General features: G+C 37.2%; 2 protein-coding genes across 2 annotated transcripts in view; one reads left to right on the forward strand and one right to left on the reverse strand.

Annotated features, from left to right (window-relative positions):
• The first annotated feature begins 295 nt into the window (after positions 1-295).
• On the forward strand, positions 296-1,746 carry LOC145969209 (coiled-coil domain-containing protein 86). Its single transcript, XM_083095131.1, has 3 exons — positions 296-556; positions 769-973; positions 1,055-1,746. The coding sequence occupies exons 1-3, from the start codon at positions 384-386 to the stop codon at positions 1,133-1,135; spliced, it is 459 nt and encodes a 152-aa protein (XP_082951257.1). The 5' UTR covers positions 296-383; the 3' UTR covers positions 1,136-1,746.
• The window catches only part of LOC145969205 (Fanconi anemia group J protein), a 43,629-nt gene continuing 21,345 nt past the window's right edge, over positions 963-23,246 (reverse strand). Inside the window, exons 5-16 of the mRNA XM_083095128.1 lie at positions 11,299-11,334; positions 4,265-4,373; positions 4,092-4,190; positions 3,932-4,025; positions 3,635-3,844; positions 3,183-3,425; positions 2,720-3,019; positions 2,298-2,627; positions 1,885-2,217; positions 1,589-1,779; positions 1,461-1,512; positions 963-1,380 (exon numbers count right to left, since the gene is read on the reverse strand). Of these exons, the coding sequence (XP_082951254.1) occupies positions 1,291-1,380; positions 1,461-1,512; positions 1,589-1,779; positions 1,885-2,217; positions 2,298-2,627; positions 2,720-3,019; positions 3,183-3,425; positions 3,635-3,844; positions 3,932-4,025; positions 4,092-4,190; positions 4,265-4,373; positions 11,299-11,334 (2,087 nt within the window). The 3' untranslated portion in view covers positions 963-1,290. The remainder of the gene's footprint in view (positions 1,381-1,460; positions 1,513-1,588; positions 1,780-1,884; positions 2,218-2,297; positions 2,628-2,719; positions 3,020-3,182; positions 3,426-3,634; positions 3,845-3,931; positions 4,026-4,091; positions 4,191-4,264; positions 4,374-11,298; positions 11,335-23,246) is intronic.

The raw sequence follows: 23,246 nt of genomic DNA on the forward strand, positions 1-23,246 counted from the left end.
ACGTAAATAGTAGACAATTTGTGAATGACTTTTACGTCAGCATACCATATGGTAAAAGCTAAAGTTTACGTCTGTCGATACGTATATACAAAGCTACTCGAAAAGTAAACAAAATTCAAAGATAATAAATACAGAATAAAAATGAAAAAAAAGTTCTTTTTAAATAAAGATAAATAATTCATTTAAATATTTCCATTTCTTATCTCATCAACAAATCTTGCTTCGGTAATGCAGGCTGTCAATGGCAATCTCGATTCTACTTCGATTATTCTCCGCTTGGCTTCTCTGGCTGTGATGATGCCATGTGACAAAAATAACCTATAAAAATTGTTTATACGGAAGAACACACATAATTTAGCTGTACGTTTTAATATTTTTGAACGATGGAGAGTGGAGAGAAAATAACACGTATGGAAGATGTATTAAACAAAAACGCTGCGCCAGCGGAGAATAAAGATGTATCAGAATCCTCATCCAGTGTTGAAAGACGTGAGAAACCTCATATTCCGAGAGGTAAACCAAAATCTGGTAGGATATGGAAAGAAGAAAAAACAAGGTAAGTTATACATAAATCTGATTAAAAAATTTTATATAAATAAAATATATATAAATCAAAATTAACATATTCCTCAAATCCTTCTTAAATAGTATAACTTGTTGCATTGTTCAATTTGTATTTGTTAAATTTTCATTAAAAATTATATTCTTAACATGTAAATTATTTAACAAAACAAAATATACAAGTGACAGTAATATACTTATTTGTAGATTTTCTTCGATAATTAAAACGCGTGGAATCCGATTATCACTAGCTAAAAAACAAAAGTTGAGAGAAGATTTGAAACGTGTTAAGGAAATATCAAGAGAAATCAAGGCACAAAAACAAGCAGAAAAAGAAGCTAAGAAGCAACGGAGAAGAGAAAATTTAAAGAGAGCAGAGGAAAATCGAAAGAAGAGCGAAATTGTACAAGTTGTAAGTAGAAATATTATTGTTTACAAACTGTAACATATAATTTTATATATTTTATAACTCTTATTTTATTGTCATTTTCAGATTAAAAATCCTGTAAAAATAAAAAGAATGAAAAAGAAACAATTAAGAATGATTGAAAAGAGGGACACAATTAACAAATAATATTAAAAAAAAAACAACAACTATATTAGGACATTTAATCACATATATAAACTACTGTTTTTGTTAAATCATTCTTAATTAAAATATTTTTAATCTTAAGCATATGAAGATTTCTTTACATCTTTAAAAAAAAATGTTAATCTTCTATACAGCTGTTACACATTTTCTCCCCTTTCACGTGCAACTTGTATTGCTACAAAATCTTCAAGTTCTGTTTGAAGATCGTAATTTCCATCATACATCCACTACAATATAAATTTTGCAATATATATAAATATAGTTAATAATAGTTTATTAATAATATCTTTGTAGTAGACTAACTTACTTTTGTTTTAATCCACTTTGGTAAATAGTTAATTTTATGTCGGTTCTGGAATCTACATATAAATTATCTTAATAAGAAATTTATTTCTACTTTACTCAAATTTTATACATACTTTGTCTAATACGTACCTTTCATCAACCAGTAACACAGCACCCCAATCATTTTTATGTCTAATACAACGGCCTAATGCTTGATTTAATGCTCTAAATGCATCTACAGTATACCATTCTGAACCAGGCAAGAAACCTTTGGACTTGTTCGAATCATTATAGTTCATTTTCATAGATACCTCGTTTTTATTTCTATATGGTATGCCGACCTAATAAAGAGTATCCCAAATGTTTATATTGGATATGTATGCAAATATATGCGTAGACATGTAAATAAAATCAGTATGAAATATTAGGAAAAGAATATTATTTACCGCTAGTACGCATCGAGCCTCATTATCGCTAAAATCGATTCCTTCCGCCACTTTCCCCCTGTAAACTGCGAAAAAAATAGCTCCGGATGCCACACGAAAGGATTTAGACGACGATTCCCTGATTACGTTGCAATATTCTTCCATCATCGTGGGCAGATTCGAGTTATTTCTCGGTTCCACAAAAATTTTTTTCAATTCCTCGAGTTTGCTCCATGTGCCGGTATTCCTCCATCTATCGTGTAATTTATTCATTGTAATGTAAGATGAGAAGAAACATAGCACACCATATGGCATTGCGTCACATACTTGAAGAATCAGACTACCGAGTTCGTCCTGTTACATTAAAAAATATTACGAATTGGATTTCAACATAATAAATGTTTAAATGAAAAGAGAAACAATTTTTATTTTACCTGAAAATTCCAAGAATTTACGTTTCCGAAGTTAGCCATCAAGGTTTTTCCATTCGGCCCACGTGGAATACATCTCACGTACACTTGCTCCTTTGATATAATGTGATCAGGATTGACTACATGCGGGAATTTCGTGCCAAGTTCGCTTTGGAACGACGTAATCGGCGTAAGAGTACCCGAAGCAACTATCACAGAGCGAACGATGCGGGCCAAAGGTGCGAAAACTACAGCAGGATTCATACATAACAGTTTCATAATTCGTAATGGTTTATTCTTCGAAAACGGAAATTCGAAATTTTTTTTCGTCGAAATCCAGGTGTTTTCAGGTATCTGTAAAATAATCATTATATAATACTATAATATTATATGGGCATGTAATATATAGATTATAATGACAAAACTGTTCATATATACGGACTTACAATTTTCTTAGAAGGTTCCATACTTTCTATAACACATACTCTATAATCATTGACAAAAGTATCAGATGTGAGCATCTGTATAGCGAAACATAAGTCCTCTAAAATTCTCTTAGTATCTTGCGAAATAGCTTGAACTATTTTATCAGGACGAGTTTCTTGTTTCATTTCTTCATAATGTTGAATAGCCATCTTGCTAGCATCATGAAAAGCGGAAAATTTTGAACTTCCGATATTATTCATGTCAAGTAACATCAGAAATTCGGCACCAAGCCAACAATTACTGACCATCTCATTGTTAGCCTGAAAGATATATATTTTATTACGATAGGTAAAAGTATCGATTATAATTATTTATAAAAATTAATATGAATTGATTAACATCTGAATATGATGAAAAATTTAATGATACATAAAATTAATATATAAACGCAATGTATAATTAATAATAAATATATACGCTCACATTTGGTTTAACATCAATAGTTTCCAGGAATTTTGCAATGTCAGTGAGATACGTCTCAATGATGGTGTAAATATCGCGATCACGATTGCGATTACAATATTTGCGACCCCAATGTGTGCAATCCTCGGCAGCAATCCTAAGTTCATCACTTCTGAAATTCACACTGGCAGCCTCTCGACAAGTATCCTCAATATTATGAGCTTCGTCAAGGATTACAATATCGCCTTTCAAATTAATCTGCATCTGCATGTTTTAATTATTTTATTTGTTATATGTCATGTTTAATATAGTACCGAAAATAGCGAAAGCATTCTGTGCACTTTTAAGATAAAAAGATTTAATGTAACAATAAAAAAAGCATTTTACTTTATTCTACAATTATTTTTCTCTGGAATACTTTCTACTTCCTGATTGATAATTGATTACTACTTGATTGATAATTATGTACTTACGCTCTCGCGAATATGTGGATCCACGATATAGTTGTAAGGACAAAAAATGATTTCTGCCTGGTCCATCAAAGATCTCGCGCCAAAATATGGACAGATACCAATATCTTTGCCAAATGAAAACAAATCTTCTATATCCCAAGGTTTTTTTAGTTCATTAAATACCGCCATTCGTTTTTTACTTTGGTCATTATAATATGGGCATTTTGTAGACTATGCGCAAAGAACAAAATACATCCCGTTATATAATTATTTAATCTTTAACTGCGCATGCGAGAAGACGATATAATATATAGAAACCTTTAATGGATCGAGTAGCTCTTTACACAATTCGTTCTTGTCCTTATTGCTCCTTTGAATGCACGTGTATTGTCGGCTGCTCAATATAGTCATCCTGGAAACTCATTCATTGTACATCCATTTTATTTTTTTAAGGCAATACTTTTCGCAATTTTTTTACCTTTTATCCCTGTACACAGTCTTTTTTAATTCTCTCACTACTTGCTGGATTTGCTTGTGCGTTCGCGTTCCGTAATATATTTTTGGCACTTTCTGCGCTCTACAGTAAACGAATAATGAATTAGACTATTTATCCTTGTACAAATAAAATGTATCCATATTTGATACACTTACTTGGCTTTGCGCAGAACTTTATCACACCATTCTTCGTCGAAGTATTGTGATGAGTTTAAGAAGAAATTGTCGTCTAAACAATCCTCCTCACTGCCGCAGCACGAACTCTCTATTAAAAGTACAAATATTAATTAATTATACATACAATTATTAACTTATTATATTTATAAAAATTTTTCAATATGCGAAATTATGATATATATATATATATATATATTCTTAAAATAAATGATTTTGTCTGTATTATGTCAGGAAAATGATTTTATTATTCGTTATCAAATTAAAGATATAAAGGTATATTTCTAACATGGAAGAAGGAAGCAAGATACGAAGGGACGAGCGCAAAGAATGTCAAAACATTACGAACGCTGGCACGTGAAAGGGCATGAATCCATTGAACGGGATCAATAGGAAGGTTTAATCCTCTCGCAGAGCGCTGCGCAGCTTCGACAACAAGCCAGCTACTCGAAGAAGGTATTGAAAAGGAAGCCAGTAGAATCGCTTTTAATCCTTTCGTACAATTTACGAAGTCGTAAAAATAGAAATGACTCTCAATGACATCGAGAGCCGCGATGAAATGGCTGTTTATTCGTAATCGGATTTACAGAATGAATCTATGGCAAATAAGATTCCGGATATTTATTCTATGAACTTAATTTTATCATCAAAAATGTTCCTCCATATAGCATCGAAAATATATATAAATATATATATTCCTAACTTTTTTCATTTATACTTCTTTTCATTAGAAAAATATATAGATGATGATGATCATCATCATCATGATAATAACAATAAATTATTATTATTATTATTATTAAAAAAGTAAAAACAATTTTTAACATGTAAAAATGGTTCAAATGATACAAATCTAATAAGAAGTAAAAGAGAAGGCTAGGAACCAAAGACGCAAGTAATGGTGCGTGATAGTAATAATATATTATGATGGAAAAACTTTGTAAAGTTGTTCATTTACATACAATAAGAAACGTAAAAATATATGTTTTAAAGATGTGCTGTCGACGACGTTTCGACCTTGCTCTGGGTCCTTTTCAAAGTCAAATAAGAAACAACATAATATTATTTAAACCAACTAACTGAATAATAAAAGAATCGCTTTTTGTGCGATATCAGATTTTTGTCAACGTTTTATGAAACATGTGTCTACGATACAATTGTGCGACCCTACCGTTTCTTTTTAATTTCTTTTTATTTTATTACATTAACTTCTTTCTCTTATTATTCAGTCAGTTGGTTTAAATAATATTATGTCTTTTCTTATTTAACTTTGAAAAGGACCCAGAGCAGGGTCGAAACGTTGTCGCATTTTAAACATATATTTTTGCGTTTCTTATTGTATATAAGTGAACAACTTTACAAAGTTTTCCCATCATAATATATTATTACTATCACGCATCATTACCTGTGTCTTTGGTTCCTAGCCTTCTTTTACTTCCTATTAGATTATTATTATTATTATTAGGGAAAATTATCTGTAAAAGGAAATTTGATAAAACGATCGCAAGCTTAAAAGTTTAACATTTTTTTCGTATAATGATGCATTATGTATGAAAATAACAAAAGATATAAATCTCCATCATATTATCTATTTGAATTAATATTATAACGTTTCGTCACGTACAGTTGTATGCAAATACTAATATGTATCGTTACATATATCAATGTTGCACCATTGCACCATTGCACCGAATTACCTCTAATTCCTCGCGTTCGTGTGGACGCGTAGCAGAGTGTTTTTTCTTTTCTTTTCTTTTTTTTGCACGCGCGCGCTCGTGTGTGCATTTCGCCCCGAGGACGATGGTTTCCATCGGTGAGGGTATAGGGTGGATACGGTAGTATGAGCAAGGGGGCCTGATTGGCGACGGGGTGAGAAGAGAGGCTAAGACAGGAAAAGCGAGACGGGGCCAATCAGAGCGCGGACTTCGAGGGTGTCGTTGCCAGGCAACGAAACACACCCCAACACCCAAGGGGAGAAAACCCCCGGGGGATATCATCCAGCGATACAGTCGGCGCTGAAAGTTATCGCACCCTTGAGAGACAGAGAGGCGCCCTTTTAACCTTGCCAACAAGCCTGGATTTTGACGCGAATCATTGAATGACGCTGGATTCAGTTTAATCCGAAATAGCATTGTACGAGCTTAATCGTTAAAGCATGAAAAAGGTTATTAAATTTAAAATTTTAAATATAACTTCGCGATTACATCATCTGCATTACAAAAATTATATATTCAATATTCAATATTGTTGAAGAGCCAAGAATCGCAGGATTACTTTCAGTTAAATGTGTGATATAAAACAGAGACGAGTTATTTTACAACAAAAGTAATTTGTGTATCAACCGTCAAAATAAAATTACTCGTATCTTCATCTAAATAAAAAATATCAAATAAGTCCACGTGGTCCTAATCTAATCGCACAACTTCGATCCATTCCACGTCCATTCAGAATTACAACATCCAAGCATGAATGAACTCGTTTCACGTCGATCACTCACGCTTGCTGTTGCATTCCCTCCTTCCTCCCCCGCCCCCCCGTCAGGTTCTTCTCCTCCCCCCGCCGACCCGGTGCACTCTCTCTCGTTCTATTTCTTTCTCCTCTTTCTCTCGTTTTCACTACATGCTGAATAAACAGTTGATCCGCGTACATAAAGACCGCGATTCCTCCTTTTTTTTCGCCCGACACGCACTTCCGGTCCTATCGTCGCACGAGGCCGATGCATGGCACTTCCACCGGCATTAATTAATCGAATCGTTGTCATTCGGCGATCACCCACGTTCGTCCCCGTGAGCGCTATTTTAAAGCCGCAGCTGGTCGCGGCGACTGGCCAATGAATGGAACCACGTTGCGCATTTGCGGAATTACATTCCGATATGTCGCCCACGGATCGTCGTCTCCGATGACAAGCGTCTACTGTTTTGCCGCAATGCAGCTGCATGGTTCGAGTCACCGAGTTCATTCGAACGCTCTGTTATATCTCGGGACCTAAGAATGCTCAAGATACCTCGACGCTATCGAAATGTCGAGACTTTGCTCCTAATATCGAGTATTTTGTGTATGGATACATAATCGGCGATAGTTAAGATGCTACAAATTCCTGTACAAGAGTTCTCTTTGTAAATATATTCTTTTGATATTATATTTATTAAACTTATTGCTTTTATCTAAGGAAAAGATACTTTTCTGATATAATCGATATCATTTAAATAAAAAGTTTCGCTAAATTTGCAAACACGTTTGTATTGTAATTAGGGCCGTAGATAAAATTAAAAATCGTTCTTGTATCACGATTTCTACAATGATGAAATAAAACTCAAAGTACCCATCGAAAACCTTCTCAGAGGCCAAGGACTCCTTTAATTGAGACATACTAATTACATATTAATTCGAGTATTTGTCATCGATGATTAAGATTTAAGAGTTTCTCGCGAGGAGAGAGTGGGTTGAATGTCAAGTGCCAATTAGCTCGCGGTTACGGTTTGATTTTAGGAAATCGTCGCTAATTGGTCGGGATTGTGGTGCTTCGAGAAACTTTGTGGCCGAACGGGACAAAAGCTTGGGGCGAAGTCCTTCCTAATATCCGCCAATTTCGTGGGACGAGGGAGCAACTTTGTGTCTTCGAGAATGTTTGATAAAGGATCTCCGGACAAAAGGAAGAACGCGGGCAGAATCTCCGACAGATCGACTCTTCGATATAATTAGCGGTATTAATAGCCGCCACACCGATCTAACCAACCCTAAATACCGCCCGACATTTTTTGCGATTTTTCGACGCGGGCCATTAAATTTGTGTAATATCGAAACCGCAACTCCCATTTTAAGCAGAATATATAAAACACCTATGAAACACCATACCGTTTTTTTTAATTAACATAGGAAAATTATAAACTTTCTATCACATATATTATACATCGATTATCAATAATCGATGCCAGATTTTTATCGGTTGATATTACATAAATATAGATAAATTGTGCTAGCTCAGAATATATATATATATTATATATAGCGTGATTCAAAACTAAGATTTTTAAAATTACTAAAAATAGCTTCGTAAAAATTTCATGAAGTAAAAATTTCAATGAAGATAAAGAATGGTATTTTCGAAATATTAAAATCCTTTGGAAAGTATGGATAAGATACATGATAAGTATGGATAAGATTACATTTCATTACATAATTTATTATAACATAATTTTTTATTATATTTTTATTTTATGCTTATTAGAGAAGATAGAAATTTTATAAGTTAACGTCATAAGAACACAGATGATGATTTTCTTCATTTAAAGATAAATATAATTACAATTATTAAAACAATATAAAATCGAGAAAAACAAGAAATAGTAAAACCTATGACGTAACAAGTAAAAATATGAAGAATAAAATCGAAAAATATTAAGGAGAAGAAACAGCACGAAATCCTCATCTTCCCATGGAAAATATAAATTATTATTAAAAGTGAATTATATAATGAAAGAGAGTAAAAGGCATAACACAAATTCTAAAAAAATAAGAATTGACATTAGCTATCCGACGAAGAAGATGAAGAGAGAAGGAGAAGGAAAAATGATAGGGAGAGAAGCAAGGTAAGGAGACAAAACAAGTATGATGAGAAAGAGACGAGGATCGTAGAGCTGTCAAAGAGAGGCGAGCGAGGATATCGAAAGACTCTCTCTTTGGCGACGAGAACGGCAGCGCAAACGACGCGCGCGACGAGGAAGGGGTGGCGGAAGAGGGTAGCAAAGTTCCGAGGGATAGGAAATCGGCGTTTGGTTGAGGGGGTTGGGCGAGGGTTTGGTCGCCATGGCGACAAGCAGCCCCCGGGACCCTCGCAGCTCGTTGCCGGGGTTGGTCGAAAAGGGTGGCCCAGGGCGTCCGCCGGGCAGGTTAGGTTGGGTACGCAGCCCGAATGTCACTCGGCACAAGGGGACACAAGGATGTCCTTCGGACGCGATGGGGAGCAGAGTGAATGCGATGAATGGTGGCGGCGGGAGGAAGAGGAAAACGAGGAGGAGGTGGTGGAGGTGGTGACGGCGGCGGGGAGACTGCTGCGGCCCAAGATGGCCGACGACATCCACCATGTCAATAACACCCTTCTTCGGCGCAAACCGACCCCTTCCTGGCTCCACTGCCGCGCACCCCCTCGCCGTCCTCCGTCACCCGCCCCCATAACCCGACTTTCGTAACCATCGCCGTGCGTCGACGACGCATCGCGTCGAGGACGAGATGTCTCGCCACCGTTTCCCCGGCTTCCTGCCTCTGCCGGTAATTAACGCGACCTCCCTGTTGCCGGAAAAGTGTAAAAGGACGCTTGGAAGTTGGCGATATGACGCGCGCGCGTGGGGAGCGATGGAACGACGACGGGGACCATTGCGAGCAAGGGCGTAATTCCGTTAAGTATCTTCGTAAACTTCGTTAGCTGCATTTCCCGACATTACTCACCCTACCGCGCTGCCGCGCAACCCCCGACGCGTCCCTCGCGGGGTGCAATATAGGGTCGCGACGACGGCGGCGGCTTTGGTGGCGGAGGCTGCATAGTCGGTAATGTTACCGCCGATAGGTCGCATCGATGGTCTTTCCAGGTTGCGTAATGGACGGAAGTCGAGAGAAAATATATTTTATCGAGCGCTTCAACGCCAACTCTTTGTCGTTAAACCTAGCGAAAATATCAAAATATTTACCAGCTGCAAAAATACTTTACGCCTTCTATCTAAGACACAAAGTCGCCTCGTTTTAATCTAAATCATCTTTTAATCTATTTTGTATAGGCGGAGAAAAGAGAAAGGAAGAGATAATAATATTACATCCACATCCATATTATTTTGTTTCTTCGAAAAATATATCGAAATGCAATTAGCAAAAATTCAACGTGACAATTGCAAAATTACGTTAACCAAAGAGTAAATGATTCCATTATTGAATCATAACGTCAGTTCGATGCATTTGATCATGTTGAGATCTGCAGGCCAGCCGCACGCGGTGATATTATTTCGACGATTCATGAATAATATGGACAGCACATTAGTGTTGCAAATGTAACATTAGTTACATTTGAATCGAAGATAATAATAATCATTAACCATAATTTACAAATAATATATGAGTTGATTGTACCAGGATGTGCAGTAATTTTCACCGAAGCAAATCCGCGTGCGGTTGCATGATCGCTAACGAACCGAAAACTATAGGCTGCATTACGATGCACCGTTAAATCACTTTTGTAATTCATTATATTGATGATAAAATTATTTATTAATAGTTAAAGCACGGAAAATTGAAAGTGCTTTTCTTTACGATATAAAATACATTTTAAAACAAAGAAACTAGTCTTAAATCTTTGAAAGAAAGAAAAGTATTATCTCAGAGAGGGAAAAGAAAGTATAAAACATACGTACGATATATATATATATCTTATGTGCAAAGCACAATCATAAGCGAGCACTTTTGCTAATTAAAATAAGATTTTGACGGTCAGTTTAAAATTTTGCAAGATATTAATATTATCCATTACATGTCCGAAAGCATGGAATTTTAAAATATATTGATTCTGAATATACATTTATCACATCGTTATTTACAAAGTTCTAGAGAATGCTCTCTCGCTCGTGATAAAGAAACACACCGTTTCACAGACAGATGTTAGCAGAGCGGGATACTATATTAAATATAATAACTGCGGCTGGGGTCTTTACGCTCGAATGGCTCAGATTATACAATATTCGCTTACTCTCTTTTCGAATATCGCCACGTACAATGTGGGCAGACACCTGGAACGTTCGCGCAACGTTTCGTTTCGTTCGAGATACAATGTATCCATTAAACCATGCAAAACTGAGGGAAATCTTTCTCTCGACAATCTAACTTGGTAACATGTTCATTAACAAACACGTTACTATAACCGACGTGTTTTAGATGTAACAAGTGAAATGGATAAATGTTTAACAAGTAACTTTTTTTCAATGAATAATATCGGAAATAGAAAAAAGGAAATATTTTTTCCATTTTTAACTCACCTGCATTCATTTGATTATTCTCCTGCTGGATCTTTTCTGAAACAAAAAAATTTTTAATCATTAAAAATTGACAGAAATTTTTAATAAAAAGCTTCTTTTGATATAAATACATTTTTCAATTCCAAATCGCGTTAAATACAGTCAAAAAACATCAAGATAAAAATGTGCAACAATAATAAATACATTGTTAACTTTATAATTTTTTACTCTGTCTAAACAAGGATTTATCTGGATTTATCAATATCGATAAGCCGTACGGAAGAAATGACTTTTGATCCATTATACTGTCAATTAAGTGACTATCGACATGAGATTAAAACAAAACGCGAAAAGGGAGAAAATGAAAATTACCGCGCGCGAATCAACGCGCGACCGATGCGGGAAAAAAGGAAATAAAAGGCGAAGAAAAAATTCCGGACCGCGCTGAAAAGATCCTCGTTAATAGGCATTATATTTTTCGTTCTGTACATCACGAGAGGTGGATTATATGGGCCTGTCAGCGGTCTAATAACTAGTTTAAGGCCCGCCCCGCATCTGATACGGGAAAAGGACCCTTTCTCATACAATGTGCGCATTAAATACTAATCGCAATGTGCGCGAGCGATATAATGGCACCGTGCTAGGTGAATTCGTGTGTGTTATATAGCAGCTTCAAAGGGTGCCGACATAAAAAAAGAAGAGAAAAAAAATATGTTCCGTGAAACGTCGATCACCTCTCTCTCGGTGAAACTGTTTTCAACATTTCTTCGATAAAGAACAAATAATATGACTCGTGTAAAAATAAAGCTATTTTTGGACGAATCATATTGTTACCGAATTTCCAGCAAATTTCTCATCTTTTACCTTTAAAAATCTCATATCTAGGAATAAAAGAGCTGGAAATATACACGTCCGTTGCGTATTGTTGAGTTCGCCACGTATCGCTCTTTCTATAGTTTCGAGAGAGAATAGGCAAGAGTCAGAAACGGCGTAATCCGTTGTTACCGGTAGCGTTATTAAAACAGCGCCTTCGTATTTGCGATCGCCACGAGGCCATCGGCCATTTTCCGTCGCCGCATGGCGATCCCTTGCCCCAGTGTGGTCGGTTGCTGCAATTTCCTCTCTTGCTCGCCCCAAACGCGTTCTCCCTCCAAAGGGGTTGCTCAGGGTGATGCTCCTCCAGTATGGGGCCGCCACACGGAGGGTTCATCTTTCATACGAGGTGGGCCGGTGGCACGGAATTTCACCCCCGTTGGGGTCGACCGCGGAGAGATATCCCGGGATATTATCCCTCGGGAAGCCGTGTAATGAAACCGTTCCAGCACCCCCGTGGCATTATTCCCTCGCCGATATAACTTACCACCCTGCGTAAGAATATAGGTGTATGATACAAGGCGCAGCTGCACGTCGACATCGATACGCCCCCTCCTCTTTCATGTGTGTCATCCCTTAGCGGAGGATAAATATAAGAGTGAGCCGACTCAGCAACGAGACAGCATCATTAAGAAATCCCCGAGCCCCACCACGTGCGCCCGTCACCCTTTTCAGGACCGGTCTCGCCATTTTCAACCGACTTCTCGCGAAGGGTGCATAAAATGAATACGCGAACCAACATCGCGCGTTCGTAGAATCCCAGTTTTCGATACTCGAAATACTGCGCAAATTATCGTATGTATAGAAACAAAATTTGAAATAAGACAATTGCATATGTTTTATCATTTAGTAAGAGAGAAAAATGTACATAAAAATATATATGTAAAAAAGACAAAAAAATATATATCTATATATTTATACATATGCAAAATGTAATTTCATATTTGTTAGGATGCATAGTTGAAGATCGATCGTTTAACGTTTTAATGAAAACGGATTTAGAGAGAATAGCGCACAGTGAACATCGTTATTAGAATGAACGCATAATTGCTTTAATCCTTCATATATTGTGTACCGACGTGTTTCGATTACTCCTCATATTCGCAGGGACAAGATAACGAGATATCGTCAAAAGGGACGGTACTTTTAAAAATAACGATATGTATTATAACGTTATGTATGAAAGTTATGGAAATATATCTTGTACATGCAATAACGAAAAACAATAATTCATAATATATCTCTTTCTCTTTCTCTCTCTTTCTTTCTTTCTCTATCTCTATCTCTCTCTCAGTTAGAGAGAGAGATAGAGATAGAGAAAGAAAGAAAGTCTTCCTACATCGTAAATAATTCTCCATTAATTAAAAATAATAACAATGAAATTTGAAATACATTTTAAATATTTGTTGCAAGTTAACGATATAAATAAAGAATATTTAGACGTAATAACAGTTTGCCACGCATATGAAAAAGAGATTTTCGTACGTGAATGCTTTCTCTTTGAGCATGCAAGAAAATAGATACCGTATGTAACGTCATATCTTTTTGAGCCTTTTATACGTTAACATACGTTATATGAAAAACTTCTCATTTGCGTGCAATTTTTCTACGATTCACTCAGGTCGCATCTTGCGTTTCGTCTGCGCTTCATTTTCTCTTATTCATCCTGCTCGTACCTTTCCGTCGTTTTTTCGTCGCTTTGTATTCTCATTTCTTTCTTCAACCGCACTGCCGTTAATAAAAACACTACGCTAAACTAGTAATTAATATCTATATATGTAATTATCGCGGAACATCGCATAATCGCATCGTCTCGTATTCGTATTTGATCGACAAACTTATTTCCCAGATTTCTTTAAAATTAAAGCTTTTGAATGCTGTTACATGTTCTTTACAATATTCTAAATATCATTTTTTTTTATAAATTTCCAGGAATATCACAGAAATCATCATTTACAGAAATATTATAATTAATCAATTCAAATGTACGATTTTTTTTTTTGAGATTCATTTTGTGCAAAGACGGCTAATTATGCCTTAAACTTCGGTCATTCCTTTTTATTTCCGCCATTTTTACGTTGTATATAAATCCGAATTATTTTTAAAGCAAAATATAACGAATAGTGATTTTTACAGAGAAAATTAGAAATAGATATTAAACATATATAGTTATCTACTAAATCTCAAGAATATTATACATGTTATATATACAATCTTATCATATAATTTTAAATTTTAGTTCTAAATCTACCTATGGAAGCATTGACACGTCTTTTTTTCACATTGTTGACTTTTGCCATCAATGAAACGTCCTGTAGCAATAACCGTGCGCGTAAAGGAGGGCAGCCTGTTTTTCGAGGGCCTTGCGAGAGAGTAGCTCTCGATTCATCGTACAATAATATGACGGAAATGTCAGTCAATTAATAAGCATAACGAACCTGACTAATTTCCGCCTTTGTCCGTTAGGCAGGCCTGGATGGATGAATAAAGTGGCTGTTATATGTGTATGAGCGGCCTTTATGATTGGTCAGATCCGTATCGTGACAGCCGGTTCCGCTTTTACCGGGCCGCGGCCGACGAAACGCGCGGCAAAATCTCGTGAACCTTTTTAACCGCGTGCACGTGCCGACGAGATATCGTTTTCGTTCTCTTAGTTCTGTATCAGAACTTTCCACCCTCTTCCTTCCGTCACTTGCGGACGCTTTTTTTTTCTTACGCCTGCATCTTTCATCGTGTCGGCGCGATGAAGAGAGAAAGACAATAAGATTCTAAGAGAATCTTATTTAGATTTGGTATCTTACCACACCATGTGTGTGGTAAAATATAATTTCAAAACATTTTTAAATAAGTCCAAATGGAATAATCACACTGAGAAATGTGTAATTGAAAAATTTTACAGACGCGGAGTGTCATTTTTTATCGAAATATTTGTAGAAAACCATGAAAAATCCCAGTTTCGAAATTAGCATTTCATGCGAATACGAATCACATTTTTTATATTCATAGAAATAACACGCCAGGTGAGAAGCCAATAGTTACAGGTATAATCGTCACGCTGTCGTTGTATTTTCATTACACGATTGAAAAATATTTGTACATTTCCGAATATGATTATACATTTTTCAATGTATCTTTCGCATTTTTAGCAATTTTAAAATTTTACATATATTTCGTATTATTTACAACGTATTATTTAAGCTCTGTAAAACTCGCATTATTTAAGTTCTGTAAAGTAATTAAAAGAATATTAGAATCACAAATCATTTCTTTTAAATCTATATCAACCATGGAAATATATTCACTAGAAATATATTCCTTAAACGACCAATAAGTTTAATTTAGCATATTACAAGAATAAATAATGTGAGTTTCCATTTAAATTCATTTCACGTGATATATAAGCCGTGTAAAATTTAAATATTAATCGATTTTATTAAAACGTTCGTTTCGCGCACAAATATCATCTCTATCATTATCGACGATAAGAACCATCACATAAACTGACACAAATCGTGCCGATTTCGATTTCGACTAATTGCTCGAAAACTTCCCCCAGTAACTGCGAATAAGAGAGACGGAAGGGGTTGGAGATTTCGCTGAAGAATCATCGCGCTTTAAGCGCTTTCATTTCGTGGCGTTTCTCCGGACGCGAAAGGCCGCAGGAAGGAAAAAAAGAAAACGACAGAAGGGGGAAGGTTCGCGATGGCGTCGTCGGATCCGTTGCTGATTGGACGATGGCAAGGGTACGCATTTTTAGCCACCCTTCGGATCTGCCCTCATTGTCATTTTAATTTCGATCCCCTCGGGGGCCAACGGGAGGGTGGGGCGTACCAGAGGGAGCAGTATAGAGAAGCTACGCACCCTTGGCAAGATTGGTTCGACGACGCAGAAACTAGTTACAACGAAAACACGACATTATACCGGGTGTTCCCTTCTAAAGAGATAAGAGAATTTTGCAGACAATTAAAATATGAGACATTTATTTATTTTACTTAATTTAATTATTTACCATGGAAAAATGAGTGTATATCGTTATTTCATTTTTTTCAAGAATTACATTATCTTTTTTAATCATATTATCATATTATTTTTGATAATTATGTCTCATATTTCTGCCGTAATAAGTATGAAAAAAAATGTTTCGCATCAAAGATTCCTGAATATATTTCCAGAAACATTTTTTAAGAATTACATTTTATAAATTATTAATAATATATTACTTTTTCCATCTCAAGTTGTTCTTCCCGAATTTTCACAGCGTATCTACTTAATTCTGGGATCTCGTAATAATTAACAGGGCCGGATATAACCGTTCTATTCACCGCTGATAGCTACTACCGCGAGCGATCGAATATCGGTGTCGATCAAACGACGGACAGGTCGTCTTGAAAATGAGCGAGAGAAGCGCCCGATAAGAGCAGAAACAGATTAAAAAGAGAGAAAGACATGCCAACCGGCGGGAAAGAGAGAATAAGGTAACAAAAAAATGTCGGGGAAGTAGGAGGAGGGTGGTTAAAGGGTGGCAAACGACGGCAAGGGGATGGGTACCTTTCATGCCTTCTCCTCCTCTTCCTCCTCTTCCTCTCGCCGAGGTTTTCCGCAGGAAGAGCACAACCCCCGGCTGCGTGTGACAGCCATTTTAATTCCGAGCCCCGAGGGGGTCCCTGATTTTCATTCCCCATGATGGAACATCACCCGCCTGCTCGCCCCCGCGTTCCGCCGCCACCGTCTCTCTTCCACCTCATCCCTCTTCCTCCTCCACCTACTATGCGGCGAAAAAGCTTTCAGACCGCATCCGCGAACACGAGGGAGCTCGGATAAGCACCACGCTCGGCGCCGCGCCGGCTATCTTGGCTGTCGCATCGCGAATCAAATAAAAGCTCCGGCTGAAGCTGGGGGGATGAACCGCCGCCGTTTAATTTCGGGAATAAGAACTCCGCTGGCGCGCTCGAGGGTTGCTCACTTCCCGCAGACATCACTATCGAGTAGTCGATGAAATCCAGTTGATGTCAGTCACCTTATTTCCTAGTTGAGTGCAAGAGAACAGCTAGGAAAATCGTCAAATATCGAAGAGATACAGTCTATTGAATTGAATATAACAGTCTATTCAACGCATCGATTAAGATAATTTTAATATATATTTTTTAATAATTCCGATATAGCCTCAAATATATTATAAATGTATTTCTATTTATCTATTATATGTGTTTCTATATGTATTTCTATATATCTATTATGTTTTATTTTTACATATAAATATCTTATGGTTGCATATGTGTGACTATATCGAAATCAAAACTCGAATTTCTTTTTAGATTAAAGTGTTTAATATAAATATATTCATTATATATAGATGTTCTTTTCTTTTTACTTTAGTTTGTGATAATTCTCGAGAATATCGTTTAATTTTTCGATGGTTAAATCTTTTCAACGATGACGCTTCGCTATCCCTGGCATCCTTTTTTCCGCCGCAAGGCGAGTTAATATTCCGGCGGAAGTAGACGCACGCGAAAATTGTGTCTTTCTTCGCGCAAGCAGGTGCCTTTTTACGCGGCGCGGAACGGCAGCGACCGCGCGATATCTCGTTGCAACATCTTGTACACCGTCTTTTTTCCTCATTATCCTCCATCCAACCCCACAGCACCAACATCGCCGTCATCCACCCCCGCCCTCACCATCGCGCTCGTTCACTGACTCACCGGGGGCGTCTAATAATGTCGCCAGCCAGCCATTCCACCCCCGATTCAACCATCTATCCCTCCTCCCTTCCCGTCACCTCCACCGCGCCCTCCACGTCACCGGATGAGCGGCTGTGGAAGGCGGCCGGGGCGTCGGGGGTGGCGGCGGGCCGCGCCATATCTGCCGCCGACAAAATGAGCCTCGCTTAGCCGGCCATCCCCCACATCCCCCACATCCCCCGCGCGCCATCCAGCCGCCAACCGCCCTCCGGCCGTGGGTGAAGCAGCGAGAAAACGATTCGCGCCACCGACTAGATATCCCAGCGACGAAGTTTTGCGCGAGACCGTGCAGAGATTATTGTCCCTGACTGAACCATCGTCTTGTTTCGCAGAGAATGAAATGGGACAGTCGGAGTAGTTTTTTTTTCCTATTCTTATAACGATTTTCCGTCGTTTTTTTTTTAATTCTTATTTCCTATCTCTTTATATATAAGCTCGTCTATTTTCTCTAATCACTCCAATAGATAATTTAGAACGAAAATGATCTTTAATGGTAATGATTAAAGAAAGATAAGAGATTCCTTTTTTTCTCCATCATTATAAATTATGAAATTAAAATCCTTTCAAAATTTATAATTACGATTAACTTGAAAGAAATTAATTTATTGTAAAACCTATCGAATTTTATGATAGAGCGAATAGATTTTTCAAGCGATAGGAGACGCGGCTTAGATTCGGGGAGGATTATTTGAAAATCGAAACTGGGTTATTGAAACTTCGTTTCGCCGCTCATGGATTCGCCAGTGAAACGATACCCTTTTCCGTAGATATATTCGATTGAATATCGAAATACGTTAGAAACACATATTTAGCAGAAACAGATTATATTTCTGGTTAAAGATTGTTGCAATAATTTTTCGTTCTGTATTGCCTTTCTCACTCTATTAAATTAATTACATTTGGTCGTTGCCTGATAAATTTCATTTATTGCACGTTTACGTTTTACAAGGCGCGTCGCGCGCGAGTAGCAATAACAATTTTAACAGTACAATTTAAAAATGACATTTTCCAGAACCGATACATACGCGAGATCACACGCAGCATCCAATTGTGGCTTTGTATCAGCACGATGCGACGTAGCGCAGAATGTGAAATTAATTAATTTCATAATTCATAAGCAACTGTATGCAATAATGCATAAGATTGACGTAATATGCCCTAACCGTAACGTTGCAACCTCGAAATGACATAATTATATACGCGATAATTTTATTATTTATAATTACGAATGCATCGATATTCTATATCTGTGTTTCAATTAAAAATGCTCCGTTAAAAGCATAAACCACTCTCTCATCGTTATAAAAAAGATATAGCTAAAATAAAACATCCTGTAAATAAAAAAATGACGCGATATTATTATAATATTAATTTCATGGAAATTTGTCACGATGATGCTTGAATTATCAATTTTCGTGAATCAAGTCAGCAGATGCGAACGCCATGCGACAATACCATCTCCATTTTTGTTTGCGACTTGTCTAAACTTTTTCCCCATACTGTATTTTGACTTCCGAATCGCTGATTCTCGCCCTGCAAAATGCACGGTCGGCCGTCGAACGCAACTATCAAGTAGCAATATCCTGGAGCAGACACGTGCAACCGCGAACAAAGCATTCCGATTTCAGATAGATAGTGATCAAAGTAAGTTCGGTTCGTGGCCCGCGGAACAGATCTCACGCTGTGAATGCAATTTATTGTTTCTCACTCGCAAACCCGGATGCGAACTGGCAGCCACCGAACGACTTGTAACTCGTCGATGATCAAGTAGCAATTAGAGAATAGCCTGGAGTACAAATGCCACCCGTTTGGAAAATGGAAGCTACGCGAGTCTGCTCAAATGAATCATGCCGTGGTTCACGCTCGAGCTTATAGCACGTGGAATGTCATGTGCAAGCATAATGCCGCCAATCAGTTAAATTCACTCAACGGATCATTGCGCTAAAAATTTGATAAAACTTATGCGCATTGAAAAGATGAATAATTAAATGATTTATATATTTATTTATTTATTTATTTATTCAGTTCGAGATTATATATAAATCAAAAATTTCGAAAGAAATATTAAAAATGAATAATATAGAATATTGATTCTTACATACTAAATCTTAATTTTTTCTTTCCTATGTTGCAATATTTTCTTTCATGCACTAATCGCATATTGACTTTGATATAATCATGTCGCTGCCATTTTCCAAGGTTCCATTCTGATATCAATTTTTTGGAGTATTTATATTTTTTAAGATTTAAAATTGATTTATGAATAATTATTCTCAATATAAAGACTGCAACAATATTTATTTTCAATTTATAATTTTGTCTTCCGCACTTATATCTAAAGCGGTCCTTAACAATCACTTATTTAACAATATTCCAGCGTTATTTCGACTGGTGATTAATTTCGTTAGGCCAACTCGGGAGAAAAGCCGTCTTTTATCCGATATCATCATCGCCGCTATTGAACACAGCGTAAAAGCAGAAACATGTCACAATCAGCGTGCGAATGTTCAATATCTGCGAACAAAAGTGCAGCTAACCGGGCGTGAGTTAGACAGGGAGTCTCTCAGATTGGATCACTCGGTAGATTATTTGGCTTTATGGTGCGGGGAATATACTATGCCAATATGACGTGGAGGGCTTGTTCACAGCGAGGGTGGTGGTAGCCATGGTAACGGCGGCACCCGCGAGTGTCGGCTCCAACGCCACCAGAATCCCTCATCTCCCTCCTTGCCCGCCCACCCTCTGCACCACCACCCTCCCCCCCTTTCCCCGGTGCCCGTTACTCTCCTGACCCTCTCTCCATCATCCAACGCCAGCAAAGCCGCCTCTCGCCCACCCTCGTGCCAGCGTCAGCACCCTTCACTCGTTTCCCCTCCCCCCGCTCTACTCTCGGGTGAAAACCACCCCTAACTAAAGCCGTCCTGTAACATACATACATACACATACATACATACACATACATACATACATATACATATATATATATATATATATATATATATATATATATATATATATATATATATTTATGTGTATGTATGTATGTATGTATGTATACATACACTTTTATACATGTGTAAAAAGAAAAGATATATATGTACAATATATGTACAGCTCTTCCTTTACATACACATATATATTTATATATATACATATATACATACGTATGCTCCCATGTACACATATATACATGCACGTAGAGGTGAGCAGGGTATCTGCCGCCTCCACGATCAATATGGTGGACAGACGCACTGACACCCTCCAGGGGAAGGCCAACTCGATTTACGAAATTTCGTCCTTCCCTCGATTCTACCCGGCTCTTTTTCGGTAGACGCGGCGCCGCCGCGGAGGATGGCATCGCGGCAACTCGGCTCGATTTTGGAGGGTGGAGCCCCATACACGACGGAGACGTATTAATTGCGAACGATCCCCCCCTCCCCCCCCTCCCATGATGGCGCACACTCAGCGACTCTCCGATCACTCGAAACGGCAACGGAAGTCGAAAACAATGGAGCGACGTTCTCTCATCTTGACTCTCGTCAAGTTCTTCCCCATTCGGTAACAACCGAGATCGAGAAATGTAATCGTAAAATTCGCCGTTAAATTTATCATAAATATGGCAGAGCGCAGCAGCGTCACGAAGAGTGTCATCGAAATAAAAATATGCGCCGGAAACGATATTTTAAACTGCCGCATTAAGTCGATCGCGCGATTTGAACGGACGATTGATGGAAGCTAGAGAAAGGGAGATATGAACGTATCGGCACATGAAAACGGACAGATCGCGATTGATGGGATCTAAAGAACCCTCGGGGTACTTTTGCGAAGCGTTTAGTTACATTCGTTTCCTTCTTTTTCGCGAGAGTAACTACTCAATAAAAACAAACCGGCAACCGGCCGTCCGCCGATCGCTCGAGGCCGGTCGGCGGGATGTTGGCTGCGTCGAATTGATGTCATCGCGTACAAACGGAATTACGAGTTTACTTGTTACTTGCGATCTTTTCGAAAAGCGTTGACGCTGTTTGTTATGATTCGTAACGTTTCTATTTCGAGCGTCCGCGAATGGCAATCTTACACAACCGATTCCGGTTACACATCCATTCGTGCCTGTACACAACCCGACAAACGATCAATTTTGTTATATGCTATGATGGAAACGTCAAAAAACATGTCTAAATAAAAATCTTTATAAACTTCTGGAATAAAAATAATTTATAATATTTGCACATTAAAGAGAATAATATAAAGAATAATATATAAAGAATAATATATAAAGAATAATAAAATTGCTACTTTTCTGAAATGTTTTAGAATTTAGAACATTTTAAATATATAAAGTACTTGGAGTTCAAAGTAAATGACTAAATTTATGTATACATGTATGTATGATGCATAATAAATACAAAGATACGTACGTATATAAACCTATAATAATGTTCAAATTATTTCTTTCCCAACGTTAAATTAAAGAGGGAAATATTCCAGTAATAAATAATCGTATTTTTTATATAAACAACTAACTACTATCTTCGATAATCTTTTTTTTGTAGAAACTCTAGAAGAAAGTTTTATCAAAAATTAATTTCAGAATTTAATATATTCCGCATTCTCACTCTGTATACGCGCAAACTTAACAAATTGATTTCAAATAGCTTCGCACGAAGCAGAAACTGGATCGCATCGAGTTATTCCCGCAGCCGCGAGAATTATTGTCCCGGGTTAATTACCGTGGGAACATTACGCGGTACGCGGAAGTTAATAAAAACTTTCGGAGCGCGAATATAAACGCAGCTTGCCACGCGAAAGTATGACGCGTAAATACATTACAATTTTCCGCGTTTTGCATCCAATTTATTTATTATTGACCGGTGCTGGTATTAATGCCCGCGTTATGTTTATTCATCAGTAAATTATCGGGCGAGCGTCCAATTTATTTTTCGTGTGCGATACATCTCTCTCTGCTATATATTCTTATTTAATTACCACGACTCATATCCCAGCTCAATAAAACATCAAGTCATTGAAAAAAATATTCTTTCAGCATTCGACATCGATGATTACTCGCTTTTTTGGGTCAATTAGAGTAAATGATGCATTGCTTAAATTAACTTGATATTTTAAATTATTGAATATTTCACATAAAGTCAACATATAGAACATAAATGAAATAAATAATACGTTAAATTTAGATGCGAGTAGGAATTTGAGATTCCTTTCGCTTTCTCATCTTTGTCATCTTAATGCGAAACGGAGAAAATATCTAGAAGAAAGTTCCTATTAATGTTCTAATTTATCGTATTTTTGTGTGATAAATTTAAATGACGTTACTAAAAACTCTCAGTACAATTTTACATGAGC

The sequence above is a fragment of the Camponotus vicinus genome, unplaced genomic scaffold, assembly GCF_025532165.1.
Source record: "Camponotus vicinus isolate PSW18456_S1 unplaced genomic scaffold, iyCamVici1.0 SCAF_3, whole genome shotgun sequence".
Lineage (NCBI taxonomy): Eukaryota > Metazoa > Arthropoda > Insecta > Hymenoptera > Formicidae > Camponotus > Camponotus vicinus.

Coding starts and splice junctions, on each gene's coding strand:
- LOC145969209 (XM_083095131.1), top strand. CDS start 384: ATGGAGAGTGGAGAGAAAATAACACGTATGGAAGATGTATTAAACAAA. Junction 557..768: donor TGGAAAGAAGAAAAAACAAG/GTAAGTTATACA, acceptor ACTTATTTGTAG/ATTTTCTTCGATAATTAAAA. Junction 974..1,054: donor AGAGCGAAATTGTACAAGTT/GTAAGTAGAAAT, acceptor TGTCATTTTCAG/ATTAAAAATCCTGTAAAAAT.